At 29.4% G+C, this 25,422-nt stretch overlaps 1 protein-coding gene across 1 annotated transcript; it reads left to right on the top strand.

The window, feature by feature from the left end:
• Positions 1-4,920: 4,920 nt before the first annotated feature.
• Positions 4,921-22,923, top strand: LOC105451618 (elongation of very long chain fatty acids protein AAEL008004). The gene is made up of 4 exons (XM_011692189.1): positions 4,921-5,406; positions 21,150-21,220; positions 21,322-21,593; positions 22,256-22,923. The coding sequence occupies exons 2-4, from the start codon at positions 21,172-21,174 to the stop codon at positions 22,811-22,813; spliced, it is 879 nt and encodes a 292-aa protein (XP_011690491.1). The 5' UTR covers positions 4,921-5,406; positions 21,150-21,171; the 3' UTR covers positions 22,814-22,923.
• Positions 22,924-25,422: the final 2,499 nt, after the last annotated feature.

The following is a 25,422-nucleotide window of genomic DNA, read 5'->3' as shown; positions in this document are numbered from 1 at the left end:
ACTTGTATATACTTGGCGTAAATTTTTTTTAATGATTAGTATCTCGATAACTATTGCGAAGATCGCAAAATGGTAGAGGACTTTTTTGTTCAGTTTGGTCCACACTACCTGCCCACAAGCGCTGTACCATTGAGTACGAGACACCCTGTATATACACACATAGTACGTTTTACAAAATTACTTTATATATAATTCAAATTTATGACACAATAGTGTACATAGAAGGAAGTATACTAGGAAAAACCACATTACTAATGTCTAATCTCTTAACGGTAATTTATCTGAAACATATTATACGTTAAAGTGTTCTTCCGGTTATTACATATAATTGAATGCCTAAGAATTGTTGCGAATCATCGTATAAATCTTTTCTTACAAACAGTGTCACGAATCTAATGTAGATTTTCCATCGACATGACAAATAATTTTCCATCATTCGCATTAGTCATATATCTGCGTCGCGAAATAACGTGTCACTCAATATTAGCGAAGCTATAATGCAAGAGGAACGTGTTCGTAGGGAGCGGCGTATTACAATTTTGAAAAATAAACTTCGAAAGTAACCAAACCAGCATTTCGTGAGAAATCTCGAGCGGTAGTCCAAACATATATAATAAAGCCTTTAACTAAGAGGAAGTAAGAAAGGAGGGGAGGCACATATAATATATATATACAGGAGCGCGCGAATGTACATGTCTGGAAACTTTAAAGACGATGTTATTATCTAGAAATATGAATATAAGTACAATCGATCTTCGTTACGCCAAGTTTCACAATGACAATGCACAAATATTCTCATAATCCTCGGTATTACAAGAATTCTCGGATCATCACGAAGTCGTGTAGTACGAATAGTACTATAAGCAGAGATCATATAAATTATGTAAATTAGTACGTAGTATATAACTTTGTATCTCTTTTCTAGGACGGCGATTAAAGCGTGGATTCCCCTATGCTTTACCGAGTATTGATTCTGTACGTTTTGTTCGACGCTCAAAGTATTCGCGCCGGATCGTTTTATGTACTACATTCCATTTTTTTCATATTTTTATTATGCTTTTTCTGATGCAATTAAATTACACCATGACAATAAAAAAAATACTTGCTCCTTTCATGGCCAGCCCATAATTCCCAATATAAATTTATGTTGCAATACGACTTATATATTCATAAGCGAAATAAGCTAACAAAATATTTTAAAAGGTTAAATTCAGGCTCAAAAACTTTTATACTTTATGACTCCAATTTATTTTATTCTCTTATAAAATCTATTCTTTCGTTTTTTGTATCTATACAATGCTTTATAAAAAAATTTATATCTTTGATGCATACTTTTCTAAATTGTGGATTTTTAATCGTTTTTAAAGTTTCAAGAAAAAACCTTTTAAATAAATAATCACACAAATTAAATATTTCATTAACCGTACTAATATAATTTTTTCAAAGTCCAGCAAAACAACGAGTCACGATAATGGCAAAATGACGCAATAAAAAAAGAATTTGATTGCATTGACTGGAAATCTGATAGTCTCAATATAGTATGTTTGTTCGAAAATTGACAAGATAAAATTCTGATGGTTTCTTGTTTTGTTAGATAATTCTAGCAATGCACATTGTACTTCACTTTCTTATCCTCGTTATTGTCACGTGAAGTAGCATCGTTTATTTCATTTTATTTCATTAGATTACACGTAGTTTTAGTATTTCGTCCAAATTATACACACAAATATGTGTGGTTTTGGGTGGGCCCTGGTAAGGCACCCCAAATTTTTGGCACTTTACTAAAAAAATCACCTTAAATTCAATAAACCAGAATTTCTTGTTGTGTAATCGAGTGTTTCTTAAATAATTAATACATTTTAGCACAGATTTTTACATAAATAATTCAAGAAAGAAACAAAGACTTTTGACTTTTCTGAAAATACTTCATTCAAGCAGAGGTAAGAAAGGGGAAGTTTTAATAACACAAATGTTTTCTATTGTTGTATGTGCGAAATAATATATTTTCTGCATATGTACATATAGCGTGCAGCATGAATATTAATACTAATACAACGTGAAGTCAAATACAGTTTATTCTACTTGTTAATAATTGAATTTAACTATCAATGATTATCGAAAGAAAAGGTGAATAATATCAATGGCAACGATCTTATTGTTAGTTTTAAATCTTGGACACCGTAACTTTCCAAGTAGCAAAATGACGTTAAATGACGTCTTATAATAATGTCTTAATGACGCCTTTAACGTTAATTAAACGATATTAAGACGTAATTTAACGTCACCTTGTTATTTAGTCACACCGGAAAGAAAACGTTGCGTGTTTTCCGACTAGGATTAATGTAATGAATTATAATTTAAAAATTTGTATTTGCGGCTGAAGGAAGACTTAGTAAATTCAAAATGTTCCGCTTTAATTTTATCGAATAAAATTATATAATTATATTACATTTTTGTTTGCTCGTTTATTGATTTTTTTCTCCTCTATTTTATATTTTAATATTTTTTATTTAAATGTTTTTTTATATTATATTTTTAAAAATATTTATTTATATCTTAATTTATAACATTATTAATAACTTTTGTTTTAAAAAGATGTTTAAAAAATTGGTTATAATATAAGAAAGAGATACAAAATCTATAATATCCATCTGTTATAACCTTTTCGCTCAAAAAATGAACCGAAACGTACGGATTTATGAATTAAATGTCTTTTTTGTCTTAATCAATTGTATTAAATTATTATTGCGCATTATTTACCTTGTTGATTTATATTCGCCGCTTCCTTCAGTCATTATATATAATAAAAAGTTAAAAGATTTTTTAATTATATTTTTATTATTCATACATTTGTGAATATCATTTACAATGAATTTGTGTATTATCGTGTATTACATCGAATATGCTTTTGTGTTTTAAATATTTAATACACTTTTTATATGCTTTATATTTTAATACTATATCTGAAAAAGATAATATTTAAAAGAGATTGTTCAATTTGTTGGAAGTTACGACGAACAATTGACGAATGCTTTCCCGATGATCGAGTTAACAAATCGCTTGTTAAGCCAACGCTTCATATTTCAAAATGTTTGACAATAGCTTTTGTTGGGTAAGTGGCGAAATGGTGTCATTTGTAATCGATAACGGAAGCATGATATACGCTTTATTGTCTTATTATTAATTTTTCATCTTAACAGAAATAAAGTTAGTTAAACGCTCTAATTTTTAACTATTCATTTTGTTGTTATAAATATTTACCGTGTCAAAAAGTTCGATGATTTTTGCGAAAAAATACCACATCAAGTGCCTCGTGATACCTGTACATCCAACATATATATTTAAGAGTTTTAATAATCATATATAATTTTGACAAATATTAAAAAATTGTTGAAATTAGAATTAAATTCAATATTGTTAAAAATTATGAGAAAGATATTTACCGCTACTTGTACATTTATGTCAGGTGATAAATGATTATCCATGAGCAAAAAATAAATATTTAATATCGACGTTCAATATCTGAAATCGACGAATATTTTATAGATTCTTATGTATTTCAAAACGTATGTGACAAATTTATAGTTTGATTAAATTTAATAAAACTTTATTTTTTCCTTATTCATATCATATAGTTAATAATCGTATCATATGTTTTAAAGCGGTTTATTCAGTCTTTTGAATATAAAATGTAAGAAAACGTGAAATAGAATATTTATATATCGTGATTGTGCATTTATATGTTTTTCTTCCTTTAACACTTATTAAACACTAATGAAATGGGACTATATTTACAGGAAGTTAAACTTACCAGAGATGTTAACCAAATGCTGAATAGTACTTGAAATGCATTATATCCGATCATAATGTTATTTAGCTAAAAGGCTGGCCTTTTTTTCATCATTTTTTCCAGCTTTTAAGACGAATATCAAATACGCGCTAACAATACATAACATAGGATTCGGAGATTCCATTAAAGGCCAAGTATCTACCATTGGATCTGTCGTAGAGGAATGTAATTTATTTATTTTTGGCAAATTTTTAAAAAGCAAAATGTATTTCTTCTATATATATTTGTATTGTGTATAAATAGATATTAGTGCATAACAGTTGCATTAATCAATTATATTCAATGCAAGAGAATAAAAATAGTTATGGTAATATACATATAGTTTACCTATATCAGAATGTACGCAGAAATTGTCTGTTAAAATTTATGTTAATCTTCTGTGAAATATTAAGCGAATTACGTTTACAGTTACTATATCACAAAATATTAGTATTATGATGTATGTATCATTATACACGTTATAAAAAGATTTTGTCACGTTTCGTGATTTGTGTGATTTGTCTAACAAACAAAATGAAATATATACGAATACATCAAGTGCGCTAATCACCTAACCAGAAATTTTATAGATCCAACTAGAAAATATTAATCGAATCCGTAGTTAAGTCTATCAAATATTCTAATTATAAATCGAATATTATTATTATAGTCAAGAATTCTGTTTAGTTTCATCAAAATTCATTCAATCATGTTTGTTGGTACAAACAAACTGTTTTTTTTTTCAATGGGCTAACGTAAATTATGACTAATCAAAACATGATTTTTTAAAATCATTTTGGGGCCATTTTGATATCATTTTTTATGTCATGATGATTTGTTGTTCTGTTTGGATACGAATTATTCGCAGGATGCAATTAGAAGTGAATTGAAAAAAAATTAATCTAAATTATGCATAGCTTTTCCTTTTCCAAATGATAAGCCTCCAAATAACTTAACAACAGTGATGAAAGAAAAGATACCGGTCTGAAAAAAACTCTTTGTCGATACGTTGCTGTTACTACTGCTCCGGAGGACGTCTACGTCATTTGCGAAAGGGGGAAAGAACCGTGGCGTACCGTGCATCCGTCGTGCAGTAGATACGAACTGTCACTCCGCACACGGTGTTCAAACGGCGTTAACTTGCATCGGAGACTAATCTCCGCTCTATTCATCTATACTGCTTCGCCGGTGTTTTCTTATTTTCCAGTTTTTTTGCGTCTTGAATTAATCTTTATACGCATAATCCGCCTGATCTCGCTCGCCATTCCGATACTGCGAACGATCGTGTGAACAACGGGGCCCGTGCAAGAGAGAGAGAAAGTACTGGTGGACGATAGGCACCGATAATAAAAAAAAGTCGAACCGTGTGACGAAAAGAAAGGAAAAGTAAAAAGTCTAATCCAGCGACGAAGATCCGACAGGTTTTATTGGAAAGGCGCAAATTGATCAGTGGACTTTGGTCAAAGATCTTTCGGGATCGCGAGACGATCGGAGACAGCTGTACATATCGCCGATTACCCTAGCTTCGGCTGGTGGCAAGAAGATTCTGGTCGAGATTCAGTGACGGATTTTGTTCTGTGAGTATTAATTATTATAATTCAGTATCAATAAATTATAGTTGTATTTCGCAAAAATATCTTGTTCAGATGACAAGTTGGAGAACATCTACTGTTGACCGATCTGTTTTTCTCGTATTATTTTGAGTTTAATCAAGCAGCGTTGTACGCATAAAAAATAAATTAAAATAAGTTTCAAATTTAATCAAGTTATGATTATTAATTTTGACAGGGTAAAACTCATTTTTTCATAATATTATCTAATTTTTCATGTTTTTAAACTGTATCATAAATCGTTATATATCAAAAATAGTTGACTACGTTTTACATTACAATTTAAAGAAAAATAAAATAATGAATATAGAAAAATAAAATAATGAAATATAGAAAAAGAAAATAGTGAATTTAAATCTTGTAATTTTCTGCACAAATAAAATCACGTATCGATTCATTCACTTGGACTGACCACGTGGATTCAACGTACGTGCTTTAAACATTTTATAGAATATGTAACTTCTATTTCCAAGTACCATTTTGAAAATGTGCATAGATATTTCCACTTTAATTTTAATGCACGATAAAATAATGGGAAAAATTTGATAATTATTTTAAATTAAAATTGATTAGTAATATATTGAGAAAAGATTAAGTATAAATATTAAACTAGTTGAAATAAAGTAATAATGTAAAATATAAATTAACTTTTATCCTTCAATGTTTGTTACTTATAAAAGAAACAAAATTCTTACTTAACTTTGTTTTATTTCATATATATCTTTTAATTTAACTTTTCACCTTTTTTTTCTCTAAACTTTAGCTTTGTAGACTCATGCACTTAATTTGATTCTTAACCTTTAAACTACTATATCGGTCTCACAGACCGCTATTGAAACGTTACTTGTCAACCATTTTCTTATTTGTCACCATTTAAATATATTTTATTTCTATTGTATACGAGATTTTTTTGTTAACCCTTACATTGAAACATAGTTTTCTTGTTCCCCATCATAAATATTCAGAAAATATACATTTTTATTATAAATAACTTATAAAATTAACGAGAGCATAATAGCGGTTTGTCGGACCAACATTGTGATTAATGTGATTTTTTTGGGAGTGGTGGTTTAAAGGTTAATAAATTAATTAATTTAATATTTTAATAAAACAAATTATTCTCATCTTTTTATTATAAAATTGAGTAAATATTTAAATAAAATTTTATAAAACAAAAATCCTTTATTTTAAAATCTCAAATCAATTTATTTCTGGATTTTTTTCTAAAACCAGAGAGAAAGAGAGAGAGAGAGAGAGAGAGAGAGAGAGAGAAAGAAATACATTAAAATGTTAATATTTGCACAGATATAAACATTTGATTATATTTCAGTATTATAATAAATGCTCTCCTGGCTTCTGTTAAATTGAAATTTCACTGTGCTTTCTTTATATGTTTTAATTACGTTACAAATTTTATTTGTATTATTATTTATTTATTTATTTTGTATTATTATACAATAATTATAATTTGAATAAGAGCCTATGTGAATAATAGGTTCAAATCCTGGCTGAGGTATTATTTTTCGCAATTAGTTTTTTTCAGTATTTTAAAATAATAAGCTTCAATTTATTACGAATTGAAGATTAAAATGATATCTTTATTCCAATCTCAGCTAATGATTGCGTTGCGAGTTCAAACATTTAATCGGCGCGCAGTTTAACGGCTGAATATGGAATTAAGAAATTTATATAGAATTCGTTAGACTAGATTTAAGGTCATCCAGCCGTCGCAGAAGGCGCTCACGAATCAGTTTTGTATTATATTATATTAATATTTATATTATTATTTATTAACAATAAAATTAAATTTGTGATATTTAAAATTTGACTATTGTAGTGTTTAATACTATGCATATTTTTATTCACACAATATTTATTAAATTGTTTGCTAAGCCGAGATATCGCAATTATTTTTTTTGTACGCAATATCAACGTATCAAAATTATTAAAGAATACGTGCCTATTTATCTATCTACTTATCTGTCTATTTGTTACGCTAAATAGTTCTGCTCAATTGAATCACATAAGTATAGTTTACCTCTCTCCGTTTTAAGTTTATTTGATTTGATCAATTACTACGTAGTTTTACATAAGTAAAGTGAATTCACTTACGAAATAAATTGAGAAACAAAGGAAAACATTATGATATTAAAATATCTTCATAAATGCATTTTTTTTATATGGCAAGACTCTATCAAATACTGTGTACCTTCACTTATATCTTATATGCCAATCTCTCAGGTTCAACGAAATTATCAGTGAACGGTTCCCAAATCTTTTGCATTCCAATGAATTTCATTAATGCGTAAATATTTGTAGTTTCCTTAGATTTTTCTTTCATTTTTAATTGGTCGCATACTTTATTAAAAAATATAAAAAATGAATGGCTAATCCAGTTAATCACGCATACCGTAGCAAACTTTAATTTTAAATTATAATATTTCCTATATATTTACATTGTTTATTTTAATGTATATATATATATATATATTATATATGCAATATAGATTGATTTATGTGCAATCCACCAAAATTTTTTAATTTTCATTGGTTTTCAATGTTCCGTTTTTTTATGGTATTTACGTAATATACGCGCACGCATTAGAGATTATTTTAATTTTACGCATTAAATGTGGGAACGAGTACGTACAGTTAATAAATAATTTTTAATTTACAGCAAAAACTTCATTTGTTCGGAAAACGCATTAAATGTGGAACCGAGTACATACAGTTAATAAATGATTTTTAATTTACAGCAAGAACTTCATTTGTTTGGATTATTTAAATTTTATAAACAATTAATTTACATACAATTACATTACTTCTGCAAAACGCACATTCAATCGCTGTACATGGTTTTCTATATAAACTCGCAGATAAGGCGATGGCATGTATACCGGTTTCTACGGACATTTCACAATTGTTTTGTACAATGAGAAATGCGATTCGTGTATTCAATGACCCTTTTATGCCCCTGGTATATATTCAAGAATTAGCAACCGCAGGATATGTCGTTCCAAAAGAGTAGCATACATATTAATGTTACCGCGGCAACATTAAGAATATATATACATATGCACATATATATATATATATATATATATATATGTATGTATATATATATACATATAAAATATAAATTGTCGACCGATCGCGAAGCCAGACAATTTTCTCGCGAGTCTCGATGCCGAAGGACGCGTGAATGGGCAGCCGGAACTTTTTAAGGACGCGGCCGAGAAAGTCACTGACTTCAACGTACGGCTGATAATGACGTATCATTATTTTATTTAGCTACCTATCGACCGCAAAATTAGTTATACGTACGTTCGGAGCGCAAATAAGGAAGCGCATCGAACAGTTCGAAGGTCCCATACGTTGAATTGAAGTATATTAAGTCAAGCGAGCTGAAAAAAATCCGAGGACGTTACAACAAAAGAGATCTTTGAGGGAGCTCAAACTCCGATATAAGATGTATCCGATATAAGATAAATAACTCGCGCCACTCAACAGGGTGTCGGTCGTATTTAAAATAATTCGGTCGTAAATAAAATAACATTATTCAAAATATGTATTTTAAATACAAAAAATAAAAGACTTATTTAGTATTTATTATTTTAAATAATTTTTTTCGATCTATTTTTTATTTAATATTTTAAATATATTTTTGGAATTTGTTTTATATTTATCATTATAAATAAATCAGTTTTTTACTGGCCTCTGCGATATTTTATTTAAATAAATTTCTGGAATCTATTTTAAATTTGTTATTGTAAATAAGTTGTATCAGTTATTTTACCGACTCCTGCTCAACAAAGCTATAAAAATTTTTCTGCTGTAAAAATTTTGCAAAATTTAGTAACTAACTACTTCCCACTAATCGGTTAAGTGTCTTGAACATTATTTCCATTTAAATTCTCCCAAGCGTTTCAATTAAACGTTCGGTGTACCTTTCATTCGCCAATTATCGAGACAGCACACACGCATTATAGATATCAATAGTGTTGTTATAGTTTACGTGCAATTAATATTTCAACGTCGATATTCTTAATTTCCGAACTTGCGACAGAAAACGGGGAAAGGATCCGGATCAATTTTATCCGATTTTATCGCGAGCAATGATGCAATTACGTACAAGAATTAACAATATCGCTGCATCGGAAATACCGCACGCACTTTTACGTTGCATATATACGTTAAAGTGTTTTTTATTTGTTCTTTACTCGAAGCATCTCACGTGCTGCATAATTCGTTCCGTAAGAACCGAATAAACATTTTGCTACGCATATTGTGACACGTGACTGCAAAGACGATTAGATCGCAAAAATGTACATATATAACATTCCCATGCCGAGCGCATGTCAAACAGTTAATGAAAGATTTCTATTTAACAGTTAATGAAAGAAACTATTTAAATTGACTAGCTAGATTACATTTACGACTGCTATAATTCAATTGCTGTTCAATTGTTGAATTAACCGTTATATTTGCACATAATTTCGTGAATTTGCATTCTGAAAACTGCCTTTAATAAAAACTACATACTTTCTAAGTATATGTTTAATTTTTTATTTTCAATAAAAAGTTGTTAGATATTTTTGTTTATGTATTTTAAATTACACCTAAAAAAATATTCTGTTTATAAGCGGGAAATTGCTAGTATTTCCTCTGAACAAAAATACCTTACATGAAGTATATTTCTCTATAACACGTATATTTATCTATAAAAAGTGGACGTATGAGTAAATTCAAAACAAGAGTAAATTCCTCTAGGAAATTTTATTATAGCAAATCGAATAGCTTTGTGAAATAAAATGATATGTAAAATACTCGCGGTACACTAATTTATTAGAAAAGGACTGTCACACTTTTAAATCTATTGTGTCAAATTGAGCCTTATTTAAGTCGCTACTGCTCCTACTTAATAAATAATTATTTTTAACTAAAACAGTACAGTTACTTTTAAATAAAACGATAGAATTTAACCCAAATTTTGGTTAAATTTGAACTGTTTTAAATTATTTAACTTCATTATTTTAGTAAAAAATAACTATTTATTAAGTAGGACCAGTGACGACTTAAATAAGATTCAGTTTAACACTATAGATTTAACAGTGCATTTATTTGTTACGTAATATGCACATTATCAGCAGATACATTAACATAACAGTGAGCTTTGTGCAAACATGCCAATAATATTACAATTAGAGTGAACGTCATGAAGCAAAAAACCATAGCTATATAAACTATAAGTCTATTAGAAGCCATAAAAAATCACATTTAAACACGTGCATGCGAATAAAATTAAAACGTCCCACGAAATTTATTAATTTTTTAAATATTCCTCTCTCTTTGTCATGAAAATTGCGAAAATAAATCATTTTACTTACCATCGTCGCTCTACGTCGTTCTCGCGTGAAGCGTGCGAACAGAGTTAACATCATTAACATTATGGATCATCACGAAGCACCAGCTCTTGATGAAGATTAAGCCGTGGTGAAAAAAAAACAAGGTGAAACATTGCGCATAAAGGCGGCATGGAGGTGGAATGGCTTAAAATTTCGGTCAATTAATTGTTCCCCACTACATCTTGGGGAAAAGCTGATTGATTCATTGCTAGCCCCACTACTTTTGAACGACTGCGCATTCATCGGAATGGTTCACCTTGTTTCTTTTCACCATGGGTTAAGCAACGTTAGGATAGAAATATGGCTTCTTGGATGTAAGCGACCGCTTAGAAACACCGTGAAATTAATTTACTCTAATAGAATTATCAAAATTCTCACTCCATTAAAATAAAACGTACGTTTTATTTAAAAAAAAACGACACGTGTCATTTTTTTTACTTGAGAGTAGATTCTACTATAGCATTAAGAAGATTGCAATCTTAAATCTAGCATCTCGTAGTTATTTCATATTTTTTTACATTTTAGAATATCTTTTTGAGACTGTATATAAGAGGAAAATTATGAGGACACCGCTAAATAATAAAATACTTTTTTGGGCGTATGTCTATATTAATACATTCGTAAATTGATTGAATTAATTAAAATTTTCCACGATATTTAATCGGATTTTTTAAATATTCCTCTCACTTTGTCATGAAAATTGCGAAAATAAATAATTTTACTTATCATCGTTGCTCATCTCAATATAATTTTATTTTTAGATACCTAAAAAAATACTTGAGAGTCTATTTAATCTTTTAATTTCAATAAAAAGATTAAATAGACTTTCTTTATAGACAGTATAAGTAATTCTTTATAGACATCTAAAAATAAAATTATATTGAAGCTGGTTTTATGTTTTATTTTAAAATTTAAATTATTTCTGTATTAATATAACTATAAATTAATTGAATAAATTAAAATTTATTTAGATTTTTAAAATATTCTTCTCACTTTCATGAAAATAAATAATTTTACTTTTTTACTCATCGTTGCTGTCGATATAATTTAAATATTTTAAATTTCTAAAGAAATACTTGAAAGTCTAAAAAAATAATTAATATAATAAGAATAAAATAAAAGTATAGAGTTACTACACATGGAATTATTCTGCAAAAATACTGTTTTTAATACTTTCCGATTTTACGTATTCTACCCAAAATCTATAAAATTATTTTTCTGCAATGTCAAATGTTAGATATGACAATTCGACATTGCAAAGAAATTTGAAAGAAGACGTTTTCCAGTTAAGGTAAATTTTCTGCTTGTTGCTACAAATAAGTATAAAATATCAAGAATTGTACATAGACTTATGTAAGTGTAAAGATAAGCGATACGCTCGTCTTGCTATAACATTACTATTCACAGTTGGAATACTATCGATATTAACAATGTAAGGAAATGAAAAAGTGTAAAAAGATCTTGCATATACAATAAATCATGAGAATTCTTACATATGATTATATATCAATGCACGTGTAAAATATAGCCTGTAGCGTAAGTAATAAAAAAATTCTTATTACTACACACGTGTATTTTAGCAGTTAGATGGAATCTAAGTTTTAAGCCGCTTACCGATTATCGATTGAATGATCTATCATCATTATCGCGCCTTTTTATTATGTCTCGAAGAAATAATATGAGCAATTTTCAATAGATTAATATTCTAATTTTATGCTCAGCAAATGTAATAAATAGCAAAAATATCTGAAATAGAGCTGATAAACAAAATTAAAACAATTTTATAGCCGTTATTTCAGGAAATGATTTCCTCGTTTAAGAATGTAATCATTTAAGAATTAATAATATGATAAAATATGCAATCCAACATTGTATTTGAGAAGTACTCATCTAACTGATCATAAAGAGGCTTAAAGCTTCTGTCCACTTATAAATCTATCTTAAATTGTGACGTCAGAAGCAAGAAAATAAAAATTCTTGCAAATATTTGAATTATGTTTCAATAAACCAACACTTCAACAACCGATAGACTTGCAAAACAGGGATGGAAACTTCCTTGGAGGGTATGGAGTTTTCCATACCCAGAACTCTCATGAGTGTAGAATTTCACATTCAAAATTCGGAGTATTTAAAAAAAAAAATTTTAATCTTTAATCAATTTTAAGAAATTTCGAGTAATTTGACAAAAAAAAAACAGTATTTGACCAAGGTATTCACGCTACTACACCTATATGTGCAAAAATATATTTCATACAACAAACGAGATAAAATATTTGTATATATTAAAACCTCCTCTCCTCCTATTTTATAATTATAAAATACATCGAAAACTATCTATTTGTTTATGTTTTATAGAATAGAATTTAAATTCTGTCCTATTGATTGAGAAAATGTTGTTTTGATGAGAAATATTTCTATTGAATACATTTTGTAAGAATTTCTAATTGTGTATTTTCTCGCTTCTGACATTACAATCTGAGGTAGTAAAGGTGAGTGAACAGGAGCCTTACCTTTATTGGAACTATAAAAGAGATGAAATATTGCATTCTAAAATAATAGCTGGAATACGCGTAAAAATAGGTTTTTTCCCGCTTAGAATCTGTACAACAACGTAAGAAATGTCAATCAATAAACAATTCTTTATATTGTACACACGCATCATATTTTCCAACATTTTTCTGACATTATTTTTGTGATTATAAATATATTAACGTGTTACAGGAAAATAAGACATATAATTTAAATATACCGATAAATTATTCCTGAATTTGGCAATATACAATACATATTTATAGCATAGCATTCTGTCTATACGAAATCATATTCTGTAGAACATAAATAAAAATATGCGATTTCTTATGTAGATTCTAGCTATTATTTTAATAATTTTAGCAATTTTTGCCCATATCCAATATTCTCAACGAAATAACCTTTTCGTGATCGGTCATTGAGTACTTCTCAGTGTTGAACATGATAAATACAGTATTGAACTTAATAAGCTGCTATTTTGAGAAATGGGCAATTGCCGTACTTGATACTAATAGGCAGTTAGTAAATGTTTAAGAAAGGGTTTGCGAAATTATTGCAGCTTTGAATTCACGTAATAAGAAAAGATACGATCCTCGTATTTATCCATGTGTTTACGTCCTCGTATTTCCATGCATATACATACGTGATCATGAATAAAATACGAGATAGCATATATATTTTTTTTAATTAAGATCGTAACTGCCTACACGGTACAAAGCGGATTTTGGTGCTTCCATATAATATTATAGTGTGAATCTTACAATTTTCGGTTCATATATCATCACATGGTCGCAAATTAATCTTCTTCGCAATCTAATTCGAGGCATGTAATAATATTTATCGCAACAATTAAAATCTAGCGCGTTTTCAAACTGTGCAAATCGCGTGCATCTCCGCAGCTCCGAACCAAGTATAGTATATAATATCGCAATTAAATTGTCGATGGCAATCTAATTCGATGCACCGAGGCATGTAATAATATTCATCGCAACAATCTAGCGCGTTTTCAAGCCGCGTAAATTCAATATATTATTTTGATTTTAATTATTCAATATTCCACGGTCTTTCCTGATACTTAATTATTTACACGTCGCCTTGAACATACGTTTCTCTCAAAACATATATACATATGTATATATTGAATTTACGCGGCTTGAAAACGCGCTAGATTGTAATTGTTGCGACGAATATTATTACCTCGGTGGTCTAAAGACAGGACGCTAGCTGTCCGGCAAACGTGGAGATCCGGGTTCGATTCCTGGCTGAGAACATGAGGTGATATTTTTTTGCAATAAATTCTTTACAGATTCGTATAGATGCAAGTTAGCATTAATTTGATATCGCGAGGGTGAGGGAGATTTCACAGAATTTAAAATAGATGCTTTGAGCATCGATTTATTAGATTGCTTTTGGTAATTTAATTGTGATATTACATACTACTTGGTTCGGAGCTGCGGAGATGCACGCGAGTTGCGGCCACGTGGTGTTATATGTAAATTGTAAGATTCACACTATAATACTTATATGGAAGCAACAAAATCCGCTTTGTACCGCGTAGGCGTTTACGATCTTAATTATGTAATATTCCATAGTCTTTCTTGATATTTAATTATATATTGTTTATTTCCGAAGTCTTAGAAAATGCGGATACTATTTATAATTTATAAGCGGTGTACTTTAATTATGAATTATTTGCATAATCGTCTGAAGATATTTATAGAAGAAGGTGCGGTCAGCTTTGACTATGTATAAATATGGACTGATTGTAATTAACTTCACACGTGTCGCCAAGCTGGAAGATGTAGACTCCACCCCAGTCAGTAATTTTCAGCGTGTTTACGACGTGTGAAGGAAACGTGCTGAGTCCGTTTTTAATTTCTTTCCGTCGATTTGAGTTTTTTTACGGCTTTCTATCAATTTTCAACATAACATTTGATATATTTGACATTTTTGTACTGACTGAGGCGAAGCCTAAAAATCGAAGTTAGATACCTCAACCAACTTCACAGCCGGCGTCACCGGGCATATGTCTTTTACACAGTACTAGCACTACAGACGCGCGCTTCGCGCGCGCTATTTAGCTGCACTTTTTACTTTTTACTATTATTTACAATTACATATCAACTTCAATGCACGCAATTGTCAAAAATATGCAATGACATACTTCGCTCACGAAGTAAGCACAGCGAGCACAACCAATCAACGTCACGGAATAGAGTCAACAATAAATTTCAAGACTTTTTGATAATTCGACTTCGACTTAACATGCCTTTTTTTAGATAGGAAAAGTGGGGGGACTAGCAGTCCATATTTATATAGTCAAAGGCGTCAGGTAATAAATGAAAAGAGTATAAACAGAATTTCTTAATTATATGTATATTTCTTAGTTAGAAAAAGAGGTAGACTGATAGAGTTCAAATGTCATCGTACTGTTTCCTTCGATCGCGATATTTTATTTTACGCCACGATTATTCACGACATACCTATATTTTGAAAAATTTAGAACAATTTACTGCAAACATAGTCGCGATATTGAAATGCTAAAATAATTATATTCCAGACTGTCGTGTATAGACCAACCGCGGGAAATTTACGGTTACAAGCCTAATTTTAATTTTGGCGGTCACCGTCTTGTTCGACTGGTCTCAAGGTGGACCACTCGCAAAAATTTAATCCGACCTCTCTTAATCTTGAAAGGATGATATTGCTTTCATCGAATTGTCTTTATCAAGGTCTGACGAAGTGTGCCTCTTCATTGGCGAAATGTGCTTTTTTATATCTTTACCTTATTAAGACAAATTTTTTGATCAAGAAAACCAGTCTTGTGTGCGCACGCACGTGGAATTTCTACATCGTTTTGTTGTATCATCTGTACATAAATAATATATAAAAATACAAAGAAATAATCATTACCATACAATAACCGTAATACTGTACCATTAAAATAATTAAAATCTTATTATAGATTAGAATCTTATATACATAATAAGACAAAAATGTGCAGTTTCGTCAATGAAAGAACCAATTGTTCGTAACTTTGATCGTATCGTCACGAGTCCTTTTATTTTCAATATATCTCGTAGATCTTTATTTGTGGGAAACCCCGCAAATGATCGCAACCGGTTCAATTTTCTTACTTCAAGGTTGTTCATCCAAGGATCTGACGCCCTATAATTATACATCAAGGATAGAGGGTGCTTCGTAAGTGCATTGTCCGCCAATGGAACAACACAATGACAGAAATTTGATCTCATTCAGCTTTGTCTCTTCTTCGTTTTTAATTACATTTAATGACTTATTAATTTCTGTTCAATAAAACGGAAATTAAGCAAAATCAAGTGGGGAAACACTTCGTAGGCATGCGAGCGCCGGCATGAAACATGGTATTCTGCAAAGAGAAATTATTTTATTTCTCGTAAACCGCGGTTAACCACAGAAATTTGGCCGCAATTATATCGTCGTCCTTCAAAGATCTTGATCGTTTCTTTTAAAGCCCGTTGTTAAACGACGATTTACTGCTAATAATGATTTCATAAGACAACGGCTGCGACTAGTCGGCTCTTGCAACACGCTTGTTGCTGCATAAGTGTCATTATCATTATTATTTGTACTCTAAACTAAATTATCGATGTCTTGCGGTATAGTTAGAAAAATAATAATCAGACATATTTTTTAAAAAGTATCCGATACTTACGCAAGATTGTAATTTATGGTCATAAAATTACGTTGTTGTTGTCGATCACCATTAATTTGAAAAATTTCATAAAGGTATTTACGTCAATAGAGTAAAAAGATTGTTGCGAGAAGTTTTCTTCATTTTCTGATACTCAATCAAGTAATTTAATTGAGATATAAAATTAAGTAACTTTTTTCAAAACTTCAAAATCAATCAGTCAGTAAGAAAAATGGGAAAAACCTTTTTGTCATTGCAAATAATTACAAACGAAAATTGTTTCCGTGAATGTTCTTTTGACGAGAATGACGTGTACACTTTGTACGTACAATTATCATTAGGAAAGTACGTCTGACTTGTGCAAGGGGAGCAGCAACTGGGAAGGGCATTAGCTTCGCTGCAGTTATTATTACAGAAATCTCGTTTACCTTGGTCCGAACTTGACCTAGAAAGATCTTTGACCCAACGACGAATGGTCATACTCAAAATTCTCGAAAAATATCGCACATAAATGCAACATGTTTATATACTCTCTAATTTTTTAATTTACCCTGTAATAATTAATGTAATTATCATTCTATGTTCAATTATTCCCCCTTTTATAATACTTAATTTAATTAATATAAAAATAATTATAACTTATTTTTCTATCCATCAATCTAGATGAATAATTTTACTAATTTATATAAAATCTATTATCTGAATCAAATATTTCTTATTCTATAGAATTATTACACTTAGATTATTCTATATATTTAATATACTAAAAATATCAATAACTCAATCTTATTTATTAATTCAATTTAATAAATTTAAATATATTAATTTATTACTTATTCTTAACTTAGGCTTAGGAAGACTCCCCCCCTTATTTTTCTTTTATATAAAATGATTCAGAATTTACTTATTTATTTTTAATTCTAATCTTATAATTATTTTAATTATTTTAATATTTAGATCATTAATTATATTATTTATTTACACAAACTTATTAATCAACTCATTATTTACATTTAAATTTTCTTCAAAAATAATTAAATTTAAATATATAATCAATCCAAAATTTACATTCGCAAATTTTGTTAGTTTCGTACTTGTTATCCAATGGCTTCTTTTATACGCAGAGGCACTTTTAAAATAGTGTGCAAAATATTAATTAAACGTTACTACAAAAGATTACATTAAAATAAAAGTATCCACATTACATTAACACAAAAGATTAATTCTCGTTTTCTGGCTAACCGAAATACTTATTCATTTATTAATTTCATCGCACCGCAATTTAAACTTTCATAATATCGCAACAGAATGATTATACAAGCTATAATTTACCCGGTAATTTTCTTTTTTTCGAGATTTTCTTTAAAAATAATGTAATATCTAAAACATATGAATTTGACTTACAAGTAATCTCTTTCAAGTATCAAGCGCCAATTCTTTTCATACTTTGGATTTTGATTCGAGATACCAAAAGATGATTTTTCATGCAGAAAATTAATTGCTTAATGTTAATCATAGGGCTTGTACACGGTATTTTATTTTTATAATAATGGAATAAGATATTTTAGAAATAACACATTTCTTTCAAAAATGTTCTAAATAAAAGTTGCTTGGTTTCGAAAGACGTGTAAAATAGTGACCTTTATTTAATCTTAGAATTTTCTACGAAGGTCTTATTAACGTTAACTAAATTTTTCAAATCATTTTATATAATTTTTTAATGTAAACAAATTCCTCTTATCATTCTGCATATAAAAAAGCAATTAGTGTTGAAAAAGTACTCGTGTACGTTAAAAATAGTCGTCACAAATTCACAGGTAGGACATAGATAAGTTTTCTTGTATATATATTAACTTTGGATATGTGTGTTAAGGCAATTTTTGTTGTAAGCGTTTTCATTTGATAAGTTACGTTATCTATGCTCATTCGAAGGTACAACGTCGAGCGAGTAAAGACTAAAGGCCATCACACGTGCTTACAAAATTTAATCGTAAGTATATATAAAGTCATAAGCATTGTGTCATATTGATCAATCACAATCGAACATTCTAAAACGTAAGACCGCAATTTTGAACGTGATTGGTCAATTTGCTTATGGCATTATAATTAAGACTAAAATTTTTGTATGTGTAATGGTTTTAATACTGCAGCGTTCGCTAGGTTTTTGTTTTTCAAGAAGTGCCACACGGCCAGGGCTGCGTCCCAAAATTTACTCGGCTATCCAAAACTCCATAATTAACGTGACGTAAACTATAGAGTTTTAGTTATTCGAATAAATTTTGGAACGCAGCCCAGTACGACTTGAAACGGCGAACAGGGATAGACAGTATAGACAGTATAGCGACGCAAGCGAATAAAATATAATACAGTCCATTAATATCGAAATACAATTTAATTCAATAGCAAAAAAAAAGGGAACACATGCATAGCACCGACACTCCTAATAGAGTAGTAACATTGTGCCATTGAGTGATTTGCCTATTTTAATGTGGAAAGTGTAGTAAAGTTGCTCGTTGCTTCAAGAATACACACCATATACAATATATGTATATATGTATATTCCGATATGAAAATATATATGAAAAAAAATTTTTTATTTGCAATACGAAATACATCATAAAATATTTATACTTTTTGATTATTTTATACTAATACTTTTATATGCAGAATGATAAGAGGAATTGATTTACGTAAAAAAATTATGTAATATTATATGACAAATTTAATTAACGTTAATAAGACATTCATAAGAAATTTTAAGATCAAATAAAGGTCACTATTTTACATGTCTTTTGAAATCAAGCAACTTTGTTTAAAACATTTTTGGAAGAAACACGTTATTTCTGAAATATTTCATTCTATTATACAAATAATATATCGTTTATAAACATTACGATTAATGTTAAGCCATTATTTTGGAAAAAATCTTTTGATATCTCGAATCAAAATTCAAAGTATGAAAAAAATCGGCATCGGACATTTGAAAAAGATTACTTGTTAGACTTCTCTAATATCAGTAATTTTATGTAAGTTTAAACGTTATTTTTAAAAAATGATACAATTAATAATTCTAAGAAGGGATAAAAATATGCCATACAATTATACCATGATTAGTTAAGGAATTGACTTTCAATTTACATTTATAAAATTCCAGAGATTCAAAATTAATTATGTTTTTCGCAGACTGTTTGTTGAATACTAATTAAAATTGCGTATATTACGGCTGTTGCAATCGCTCGTTGCAATTTAGGAAAAGGCGCAAACAAGTTTCCATTCCCTTACCACCCCTCACGTAATTCATATTGTCATTAGGACCACCAAGGACGGCCGAGGAGACGAGCAGAACAATGCATAGCACTTTCATAGTCGTTCGTTTTTTAAATGCGCTGCATAACTGCAATACCTTGCTAGTATTACTAATGTCGTAACTGTTCCTAGAATAATCTAGGAACTTTAGTCTTTTCTTCCTATAAGCGTTTTTAATTTTATAACTTTAAATTAATATAAATTTTATAAATTCAACTAATGGAATAATTAAAGTCTTATATAAAATATTTCTCCATGATATGTCTCTATTTTTTTTTTCTTATTATACATTTACTGTAAATCTCCATAAAAAAGATAATGTTATATAAATATTTTATTATTATTATTGTCAGTACTAAATACACAATATACAATTTTTTTTATTAAATTAAATCTTTTGTATTTTACTAATACTTGTAAATTATTGAATAAAGGTGAACTCTTCTGTTTCTTGAATTTCTTCAATGGAATGTAAGATTTACGCTCCGATATTGTTAGCCTTAAAACGCAATCCTAAACTAAAACTGGAATAATAATATCACAAATCAAATTGATACGCAATTTAATTAAGCTAAATGCTATCTTAACTCACTGCAAAAATTGCGAAAAATATCCCCAGTGAAAATATCTCAGGGTAGGGCAATATTTTGTTCGTAAATCGTAAATTTTAAATATAGAAATGGAAAGTATATTTAAAATTTACGTAGAATGTAAAATTCTTAATTTAGAGAAATCAAACTTTATTTTTAAACTAATTTACATATTATGAAATTAATTTATAATGTTAATTTTTGCAGATTTACAAAGTCGGATTACGAGATGTCGTACATCGTGGAGTGGTATAGAGATTTGATGGATAACAGAAATGGTAATTTTATAACAAAATTACATTAAGAAAAAAAATATTACATGTTAACGCTGTGTTAAACTATATATTGTGTTATATTACATTATTTATATTTCTTTTAGATCCGAGAACACAAGAATGGTTTTTGGTACCTAGTCCTGGTCCAGTTCTGACGATCATAGCGACGTATATATACTTTTGCGTTTCCGCCGGACCGAGATACATGAAGGACAAGAAGCCGTACAATTTGAGAAACACTCTGATAATTTATAACTTCATCCAGGTTCTGCTAAGTCTTTATCTGGTTTACGAGGGCTTGATGGGTGGTTGGTTGTACGAATACAATTTTGTTTGTCAACCAGTCGATTATTCATACAAACCGAGTTCAGTGAGAGTAAGTGAACCGCGTTATATTACATGATATTAATAACTATAATTACAATTCATACAGTACGCAATATTTTAATTATATTGCAGCAATATTGCAATCTTGCAAAAATTCGCAGTACGAAGGACAGTCTCCATACGCCTCTCATATTTGTACATTAAAATTGTTTCTAGACATCTAATATGCAGTATTGCTGCATGTTTGTAATGACGTTGTATTATATATATTATATTGTAATATACATATATTGCGATAATGCTACACCACAAGTTTCCTCAAAACGGATGTTTTTAACGACTCCAGTATTATATTACGATAATGTTACAACAAAGATCTAATGCTGCGCAATGTATTTGCAACTTGCGACAATGTTCTGTGCTGTATAGGAAAATTTTGAAAACGTTCGATTTTCAATGACGTTCAACTTAAATTGAATCGATATTTTTACGACCTTATATATCATTGCACGGTGCAATTTGTACCCGTTATTGCGGCAACCTTAAACCGGTGCGGTGCTCGAATTCAATGTCCGCCTCCGAGATTCCAAGACCACCTCAAGTGAAAGAGTGTTCCGTTCTCCCGGGGAGAAAATGTTGCTTGACTTGATAATTACAGTATCTGTCATTAACTGGTATCCGCTTGATCTTTATGTAATTCTGCCCTTGTAGATGGCCCACGGCGTTTACATGTACTTTATGTGCAAGCTGATTGAGCTACTGGACACGGTGTTCTTTGTGCTGCGCAAGAAAGACCGGCAGATCTCGTTCCTGCATCTCTACCATCATTCGCTAATGCCGATCTGCGGCTGGATCGGCGTCAAATTCCTCGCCGGCGGGCACCCGACGCTCCTCGGCGTCATCAACGCCTTCGTCCACGTATTCATGTACACCTACTACATGCTGGCCGCGTTCGGACCTCATATGCAGAAGTATCTCTGGTGGAAGAAGCACCTGACCACCTTGCAGATCGTGCAGTTCTTCATAGTATTCTGCCACAATTTCCAAATGCTGTTCACCAGCTGCAACTTCCCCAAGCCGCTCTCGTTCCTGCTCACGCTCAACGCCGGCTTGTTCATTTACATGTTCGGATCGTTTTACGTGAACAATTATATGAAATCGGACACGGGACGGAAATCAAAAGTCAATGGCGCTATTAATGGCGCTATTAATGGCGCTGTTAACGGTAACGCAATCTCTAACGGGATAAACCACGGTAAATCCGATTAAAAGACTCGCTGCGAGGAGCCCTTCTGGCCGTATACATGTAAGAACTGTAACTGTGAGAGTAGAAGAATGATTTTCCAAGGTTCTTTCAAGAATAAATTTATTTTAGAGCGGATTAGGTTTTCATAACATAGATGTAATATTAAATGTCACGCTACAGATAACGCGACGTTCTCCCAATCTCGGTATTAGTCTACCGATATTTCTGCAATGCGAATTACGAAAGTAGATTAATGCATACAGAAAATAATAGTAGAAAGTAATAGTAAAATAAAGATGGACTTGGGGCTTATCAAGAACAATCCGCATATAAGTGATTCTTACGCGGATTACACGATTATAGAAGATTTGATTTTATTATTCTTGCACTTATAGAAGCCTTTTCGAAGATGCGAAACGATATTGTGATACGACCTCTAATACGATTTGACGTCGTGAAATATTAAACTGACAACAACATGAGCTTATCGAATTCTATTTTCAAGTTTCTATCAAGAAATTCTCGCGCGATATAATTAAGATAAACGTCAGATTCAAGTTTATAAATTTTAAATTTTACTTCGAAACACAGATTCTGTTTTTACTTACGATATGTCTTCATTGTGCAAGGATATATATTCACAAATTTAATTTCAAATCTCTATTTACGATGTAAAAAGTAAACAAAGCATTTGAGGCAATGATCTAATTTTTAATACGTTTTTATATATTTATATGTATATTTTACAGCGCTATATGTATTTTTGCATATTTGGAAAATATAAACATTTATAAAATCCTTCCTTGTGTTGTAGAAAATTACAGAAGAGAATATGACATCTTAATACTTCACATTTCAACAACTTATTATCCAAAAATTTATTTCATGTATTTAATTATTCTTTTTTGCCATCTATATCATTCAAATTATTAAAATTTTAAAAAATTTAATTATCTTCTTTCTCCATATGTATTTAAATTATTAAATTATTAACAAATTTAAAAAATCATCGTTTATATATGTTATTGAGAAAGTACAATAATTTCTTTTTAATCAACGAACAACGTTTTAGACAAAGTGCAATATCTGTACAACAGATTTTTGTAAAAGATATCTTACCAAACATTGATAAGATAGAAATATTTAATACTATTATCGATGGTTGCTGACAATTAAATTTCTTTATCCAGCACTATTAAAGTCGATTCGTTAGAAGTGCATATGTTGTATTCTATTAAATGTCTGTAATTATCATTAACAATATCTTAAATCTTTATTCAGAAACAAATCACAGTAACATTCGCTTTAAAAAAGTCAACTACTATATATTCTTTTATTGATATATATATATACTAATATATTAATAAGGAATACTATAACCATTAAAATCCTTAAATTATATATGGCGAAGCGTTTTGCATGTAATTAATCATCAAGCTATCGACTCTTAAAAGAAGTTTAATAGTTTTTAATTTTTATAAAAAAATATTGCAAAGTATATGGGAAGACAATATAATTCATGCTCTAATCACAAATATAAACATATTTTTTCTCGTCATATCAATTAAAAATTAATTTTGTAAAAGAAATATTTTTGTCTGCTAATATTTTTTTTTAATAAATTTGCCGAATATTTCTGAAAAACAACAAGTTACTCATTAAATATAAACATGTAGGCTATAAAAGTAAAAAAAAACAAAATTAATTATTTTAAATAACTTTTGTTATATTATGTAAAATAAATTACATAAAAAACGTAAAGATAGATTTAATAATTTTACAAAAATTTGTTAATATAGATAATTTTCTATTGCATTACGTTTAGTGATAAATTGTTTAATGTGACCGGACTAAAAAATTAGGTTTGTTAATGTTATTAAAATGTTATTAAAATGTTATTAAAAACATTATAAAGATTTATAATATTCATTGTACTTTTTCCAACTTATTTACCTTTAAAAGCAATTTTTAATTAAAATTCTGTTAAATTTTATTTCAAAGAAAAATGTAACTTTTTTCAATAATTGATCAAAACTATAGATAGCTAATAAATGTTATTAAACATTTTTTAAAGTCCGAGTCTATCAGTTAAGAATAATAGAATTAGAATATTATTATCATTATTATTATTATATAAGAACAATAGTAGAAACAATGGAATAAGGTATGCATTATTTACATAAATCAAGAAAGGAATGATTTTTGAGTGAAGGAACAATCAAACTACCAATACATCAAATATACATAAGGAAATCTCTCTCTTTCTTTACACAGATACACGCATACAAACAAAATCTTTTCATTTAATTCAATTTAAATAACGAATGGTCTATATTTTAAAGAGTGAAGTTACAATTTCTTATTGTTACATTATTATAATAAATTAAAACATGAACAGATGTTAGCCGGAAATGATTCGTTAAATGCCATCGGCATTAATTTGATTAATTATATATATCTATTACGACCCGCGCGTGTATAAGTGTTTCACACATAACGAATAAGAAAGGCCAATGCACGTGTTTCATTCCTAGCTGAGAACGAGGTGATATTTTTTCGCAATAAATTTCTTTACAGATTCGTTGAGATTGGTTCGTATAGATGCTGGCTAGCATTTATTTGACATCGCGGG

This window comes from Wasmannia auropunctata, unplaced genomic scaffold (genome assembly GCF_000956235.1).
Source record: "Wasmannia auropunctata unplaced genomic scaffold, wasmannia.A_1.0 LD336049.1, whole genome shotgun sequence".
Classification (NCBI taxonomy): Eukaryota; Metazoa; Arthropoda; class Insecta; order Hymenoptera; family Formicidae; genus Wasmannia; species Wasmannia auropunctata.
The sequence above is the reverse complement of the archived record's forward strand: the minus strand, read 5'-3'. Positions and strand labels throughout refer to the sequence as shown.